Source organism: Corylus avellana, chromosome ca11, assembly GCF_901000735.1.
Source record: "Corylus avellana chromosome ca11, CavTom2PMs-1.0".
NCBI lineage: Eukaryota > Viridiplantae > Streptophyta > Magnoliopsida > Fagales > Betulaceae > Corylus > Corylus avellana.
The window spans coordinates 1,566,931-1,574,442 of record NC_081551.1 but is presented as its reverse complement, the minus strand read 5'-3'; the positions used below and the strand labels follow the sequence as shown (position 1 = coordinate 1,574,442).

Here is a 7,512-nt window from a genome sequence, read left to right as displayed (position 1 = left end):
TCATAGTTTCAATTCTACTTCATTACTCCTTATATTTTGAATTATTATCAAATAAACCCTTCCATCTAATTACGTAATAAAGATTTCTGCCGTGAAACTCCACGATCATGGACTTTTATGGTTGTGGAAGTCACTAGATGAAACAGCAACGCATTTTTTTTAATAAGTGATTCAAACTTATTATAAGGTCATTTTTATTTTATTTTTATGACAAAAAACCCCCCTTTAGGAGCCATTCTTATCAGGCTACCAGAAAACCCCGCCCCACAAGAACCATGTATTAGGTAATTGAGGAGATTCGAACCGCCAACCCTATGGCATTAAACCAAACGAGCGACCATTCAAGCCAACCCTGACGGGCAACCATGCACATAATTATCACCTCGCATATGTGAATAAGATTTGAATAATGGACTTTGAATACTTGTATAATATGCTTTTGATAATTTATTGCAGTTATAAGTTTCAGACCTCATTTTTCATTCACTTCTGACTTTATTCAAGAAATGTTCACACATTGTCATTCCTTTGTGAACTACCGAGTAAGCCCTGCAGAGACTGATTCGAGTTGAGAATGCAATTCAAAGTCACAAAATAGTGATTGAATTAAACCCTAATTTGTATCACAGCTACAAAGCAGTATTTACTCAATAGTCACAAACATGTATGCAGTTCATAAGAGGGATAAGAAAGGAAGAAAGAATATGAAAAAAGATACAAAACAGAAGACAAGAAAACATGTTCCGGCAAAACTCATCTAGCTGCTCTTTTGATCTCGAAGGAATAGTTTAGTTCCAAATAACTTCTCTTGTCATCATCTTCAAACTGTGTAAAACAGTAACAAGGAAAATCAAAATATGTTAGATAAAAGTTTAGAAGTGCAGGGTAACATGTTCAGATGGTTTACTCTAATCTGTTTATCACAGTGGTCTAATAATAAATTTATTTTGGCGAACACATAGATCTCTACAAAATTAGAAATCCACATTATCACCACTTAATTTCGACATTTCATAATATACTACTTCAAAATTTACCAAAGAACTAATTTCGGCTATTGTTCATAGAAGTTGCTACCCAAATTTGATTTCTTATTGCTCTATACACTAACGATGATACTATATACAAAAATGGAGAGTTTTTTTGTAGTTGTAGAATATATTTTTTTGTTGGATGTGAATATGCACATGATTCCATCATAGTACGTTACTGAATATATAATGAAGGGAAATTTAGTGGTTGGTTACTAAGTTTGCATATATGGTGGTTTGTCCTGAGTGCCCCATAATTTGGATTTGTAATAGAAGTGTCCTTGAAAGGAACACCATGAGACATGAGTTAACAAATTATGCAAAATATTCAAAATTACTCCTCCCATACCCATAAAAAGAAACAAATTTGTTGGCAGATCTTGTGAATGCCAAGTAATTACCACAGATTTTGCCATGCAATTTACAGCCTATCAGAAACTTATGAGTTAAAGAGATCCTGAGTATTTTCCCTCAAAAGCATGGGCAATTGAAAGTAGGCATATGATGCACACGACATGGAGCGAAGGTGCCCAAACATGCATGTGCACTTTAATATCAAATTAACCATACACATTCTCATCACATGCACACACCTTAAGCTTTGCCGAGTAGGTCCCCCTTGCAAGCACACCAGATGGAGTCGTCTCCTCCTCCAGGGCATCCACATATGGTTCCTGTTGAGGAGCGAAGGTGCCCAACATTCCTTTGCTTTGATCAACTGACGCCCAAAAAGCAAAGACAAAATGGAAAAACCAAAGTAACTAAGGATAAGAATTAAATTACAGAATATGCACTAAGAGAAATTGGTCATATTGCACAAATTATTTGATATATCAAGTTGAAGAGAACGCAAAATGTATGCACCAGAATGACAAAGAAAAAGAAAATATTGCAGTTAATGGCAATAAAACAAGATACAGTAGACTTGTTAGTACCTCCTGTCAATGTAACTTTGCAATTCATATATCTATGCTTCCTAGATTTTGAATAATTATTTTCAAACCACTGGTATTTCAGCTCAAATGATTTCTTCAAGATACAAGTTTTTATATGCGGGTAAATAACTAATCAAGCAGTAGTTGTTTGAGTGCCAGGTTTTGAGGGTTGAAAAGTGAAGCAACATCCAAGAAATCACTATAAGTTGGATCATTTACGGATGGGCAGCATTTGCTATTTCAAGGTAACCTGCCTTCCTAGTGCTTTCATGCCAGCGATGAGAAAGAAAATTTACACGGATGACCAAAAGTGTACTTTTCACTCCATGCATATCCAGAGTGAGACAAGATAAAGGGAGTCAAACTGAAACAGGAACCTTGATTTTTGACATTCACTACAAAATTCGTGATTTCCAGGGTTGTTATTGGTTTAGACTCAAATTCATGATTCTGTCTAAAATGCGTGTTATACCCATCAAAGTCGCAATTTGCAAACCAGTCGCAGGGAAAAAGAAAGAATGATACAGATTCAGTATGAAGGCCAAGATCAAATTGTAGGACTTAAATAAACATCAGATCTTCTACCAGCCGCCACTTAAGCAAAATTTGAATCCATTACTCAAAAATTCAGATTCCAATGGAAGATTTATGCAGATCTTTTCTTTTCTTTTTCTTTTTTTAAAGTTTAACAAATTTTTAAAATAAAATTTCAAATAAAATGGGCTGCAGCTTAAAAAGTGATGCACCTTGACGTCCCCCTTTCCACACTGTGTTGGTGTAGGTCAGGCCCGAAACTATGTTGTGCAGAACACTGAATGTCAACTTAAGCCGATAGTGCGATCCCTCCCTGAGAGTGAACAGGACATGACCACTTCGATTGTCATCAATTGGCAAGGGAGTAGTAATCTCCCCAAAGTCATCGGAGATGATCCCAATGGAGTGGAATTTGACTTCAGGTTCCATTTGGCCTAACAATAGCCGACACAAAGTCAAGAAAAGAACCAACTATAATATGGAATAAAGATGTGTCAGGAGCATAAGAAAATGCCAACAACAAACCATTTAAATCACTTTCCAAGCAACCAAGCAGCTTCTCTTTCCACCTTCTTAAGCTGTCATCATCCTGCAAAGCAAAATTGGCATTTAAATGAAAACTGGGAGGCTCCAAATACATTGATTAACTAAAGCCAAATGAATTGATTGATCTACAGGATTGCATCTGGAGGCCAAACAGCAAAACAAAATGATTTCATTATATTCTCTAGCATCTGAATACACAAAACATCTTCAAAAATGAGCAATTACCAAGACTAAACTCATCACTACAAATAAAAGGTATTAAAAACTTGTATGGAATTGTTCAAGAAATAGTGAAAATGATTAGACAATTAAGAGTGCTATAAATCAAAGAAAATCCACCGGAAGTAAAACTTCACATGTTTTTTAATCATTTCAATTCCATAACACATTAACTTCAGCAATTTTAGTTAACATAATTCAAAGTCATAGTTCCAAACACTCGGCAGCAACAACAAAATTATTCAAAACCGTAAGTTAACTTGTTGCATTAGTAAGAGAAGAACACAATGTGAGAATAACAACCCAAGAAAGAATTGAAACACATTTCAAAGCAGAAAGCACAGACAAAAGTTGGTAACTACACACTGAACACTTCAAGAAATAATGGTCTTTTGGTTACTCGGAAAATGAGCTAAAAGAAGGACAAAGACCATTACAAATAGGGTAAATGCACTTACACCCCCTTTGGTTAGGATCAGTTCTATTGACACCCCTAGGTTTGCAATTTTTCACACACGCTAGGGTATCCAATTGTTCTCATCAAAGTACTTCTATCCCCTCCATTAAAATCATTAACAGCAATTTTTCATATGTCCACTTGACCTTACACTTAGTAGAATATAAATTGGGATTTTTTTTATAAAAAGCGCAATAAAATATTGTGCTATATGTCTTTTACATTCCAAAAATAAAGAAACAACTTTGCTCAAGTGTGCCAAATAGTCACGTTAATGCATAGTTGAACGGACGATTGAGTTATCTCGGTCTCAGCTATTCAAGAACCCAAGCTTCAAAGTTCAGTCCCCTTCCCCACATTTTTTAAGCAACCAAACAGAGCATAAATGGGTTCGAAACCCTAAAAACGAAAACCCCATTAAGCAATTCATAGTATTTATCCGTGAAAGAAAATAAAACTACATTCCTTTTTTTTTTTTCCAAAAATGTAGAGCAGAAAAAGAAGGGAAAACAGAACAAAACCTTGTCTTTCTCAATCTGCTCCTTGAGAGAAACCAAAGGCCCTGGAACATAACCAGCAACAACACCATCATCATCATGATCTTCTTCCTCTTCTTCTTCTTCTACAGCCCCACGAACTTCCCTTGGCTTCTCAACCATTTCCTTTTGCTTCTCTTGTCTTTGATCACCAACACAAGCTGATGAAGACCCTCCTGACGATGGTCCTGCTTCCTCCCCTCTCTTCCCACCCTCCATCTCTCTCTATCTCTCTCTACAGTGACCAACCCACAAAAAAGGCACAAACCCTTCAAAGTTCTTTCAACAAAAGCTGAAGAAAGAACAAAGCTTTAGAATTCAAAAGGGTGACAAAAACTCACCCAAAAAAGAAAAAAAAGAAAAAAGAAAAAGACATTAATATATAGTGGACAGACATTTATACATATACTCCCACAAAGATACTACTCTCTTTTTACTGTCTTGCTTGCACTGAGGGGATGCTTGTTCGCTTCTGTCTTTGCGTCAAATAATGTCTGGGCCGTGTCGGCGTAATGCCAAGTGGATTTTTGAAGTAGACAGTTCATTGGTTTGAAAATGTTTTCAGGTTTTCATTTGATAAAAAAAAAAAAAAAAAATTGTTAGATCTTACTTTTTGATCATAATTGTCTTTAACTCGTCTTTATTGAGACCTCAGTTTTTAATAACGAATTAAATTCGGCTTATATGTTATTATTAAAATAATAATATGTATATTGTAGTTTAATTAACAGTCAATATTGAATCTTAAAGTTGACTTACTTTTAAAAATTTTTAATAAAAAAGAGAAAATAAAAAAAAATTTTGAAAAATTTAATCTTAACTGTTACAGTATACATGTTATTTTAATAACAGCAGGTAAGTTGAATCCAAATTTCAAACGTGTATTTCAAAAAAAATATTAAATTGAGACCTCTAATTAAACGCTTTCCGTGTTAAATAGATAACATAAATGATATCTTTCAACCGATCTAAAAAAAAAAAATTAAAAAACTAAAAGGAAAGCAAAAGCGAAAAATATTATTGGAATGTCGTGACACATATTTTTTTAAAAAAATAATAATAAAAAAAAATAGGGCTGATTGACATTAGACATTAATCATTTGTACCAACTTTAGAAAAGCTAGCGTTCGAGCACCAGCTTTTAGTATTGTCTCCCTAGATGGGAAAATATGAACATATTTTAGGGTGTTATGAAAGAAATCATCTCACTCATTTTACATAGGTTTTTAAGGATATATATATATATATTAGCGGATATGAGAAATTATTTAAAACACTCTACGTTATTTGTTGTCAAATGAGTGTGATAAGTGTGTGTGAAGAATAAGAGAAATGCTATACACTCTCACTTTCACACTTCCCAATGCACATTTATTGACGAGACACTAAAAATCAGACCAAAATCCCTATAGGAAATTGTAGAATTCTAACATTATATGAATATGAATTTAGGTTGTTTTTTGCATCAAACGGCTTGAAATATGTTAGTGCTATTTCATATGAATTATTAGACATTTTGGGCTGCGAAAAGTGATTTTTGGAGGCCAAATGAGCAATTTTTTTTTAATAAAATCATGAAATGTGTTCTAGTATCAAACTTTTAACTTTATTAACTGAGTTTGAAGTCGTTATTTTTCAAACCACATGTTTTGAAACCGTTAATGATACAATATGACCAAAGTTTTCTTTATTTGTCATTTCTTTCATTGATTACATCAAAAACATTTATTGTAATACTATCCAATCTATTAAATTGATATGTTTCAAAATGTAGTGTCCAACCCACACAGGTAAAAATGGAATTAAATTAATGTTTCATTTGTTTCGACAAAAACTATTTTTCATATCTTTCAGTATTTGGTGCGACCGAAAATACTTTCGGCTTAAACAAAAAAGCTTATTTATTTTTAAAAAATTGTTTCCGTTTTGTAAATTTCATAAACTTAGGGTGCGTTTTTAAAAAAATAATCTACAATTTTAAACCAAATCGCAATTTTAGGGTGTTTGGGATTGCGATTTTAAAAATGCAAATTTTAAAATCGTAAAAAAATCTGCGATTTCCATAAGCTGATTAGAGGGTGCTTATTTGAAAAAGTGCGAATTTAAAACAAAATCACGATTTCTATTAAAAAGATATTTAGCGCAATAGTTATCTTTTTTTGAGCGGGAATGAAAAAAATACCAAGAATACCCACTTAAAATATATTAAAACCCATCTTTTCTCTTTCTTTTTTTTTTTTTTTTCTTTATCCTCTCTGTCTCGTTCATCCTTTCTCTGCCCTATAGCAGTGTGTGTCGTTGTTGTCCATCTCTCCGCCCCTCTACCAGATAATAATCTCACCTTAATATTTTATTTCTCTCCATATAACTCCTTTGCTTTTGTAAAACTTTTCATTGTTTGGTGTTCGGTGTTATTTTATGTGGTTTGTATGATAACTGTGCCTTTTTATATATGCGTTTTTGTTCTTCGACCATTTCTACAGAGTAAAGTTGTGATTTTTTTTTTTCAAAATTTTATTTAGATTACCGTGCATACATAGTGATCTGCAATCCATCATAGTATGCAGTGATAAATCACTGTACACGCACAGTAATGTGATAGTGCGTGTACAGTAACCATATGAGGTTTTTTATTTTTTTAAAAAAAATACTGTACAGTGACCAAGATGATGATTTTTCTCAGGTCATAGCGCACTGCATAGTGATGTGCACAATGACGATTTTTTATGGCTTTTTTTTTTTTTTTTTTTTTAAAGGTACTGTACAGTAACAATTTGTGATAGATTTTTATTTTTATTTTTTAATGGGTATTGCACTCTAACCGTTTGTGATTTTTTTTTTATATTTTTGTTAATGGGTAATAAACAGTGATAATTTGTGATTTTTTTTTTAATTTTTTCTCATTATTAGTTTAATTTGATGGATTGTTCTTTTATTTTTTATTATATGTCTGTTTGGAATATGTTTCAAGAAAAAAAAAAATACAAAAACAAAAAAACATATAGAAACAAGTAATATAGCAATATATAATTGCTCAAGTAGAAAACTCAAAGTTAATGTCAAATTATAAGTCATACTTTTGTTTGCATAGGTGTTAAAAATGGAGGCTTATAGACAATGTTAGTTATTTTACTGTTATAAAGAAATGTCCTTATTGGTAATTTGGTCATGAAACTGCAATTATATGTTAATGTTATCCAAACACTCAATTGATAAAAAAAATACTTTTTAGCATGTTTTACCAAACGCCTGTG

General features: G+C 32.7%; 1 protein-coding gene across 1 annotated transcript; it reads right to left on the bottom strand.

The window, feature by feature from the left end:
- Positions 1-575: 575 nt before the first annotated feature.
- LOC132165304 (rho GDP-dissociation inhibitor 1-like) lies at positions 576-4,663 on the bottom strand. Its single transcript, XM_059575804.1, has 5 exons — positions 4,244-4,663; positions 3,026-3,089; positions 2,713-2,934; positions 1,625-1,749; positions 576-825 (listed from the first exon to the last, which is right to left on the bottom strand). Exons 1-5 carry the CDS (start codon positions 4,475-4,477, stop codon positions 754-756), a joined length of 717 nt encoding a protein of 238 aa, XP_059431787.1. The 5' UTR covers positions 4,478-4,663; the 3' UTR covers positions 576-753.
- Positions 4,664-7,512: the final 2,849 nt, after the last annotated feature.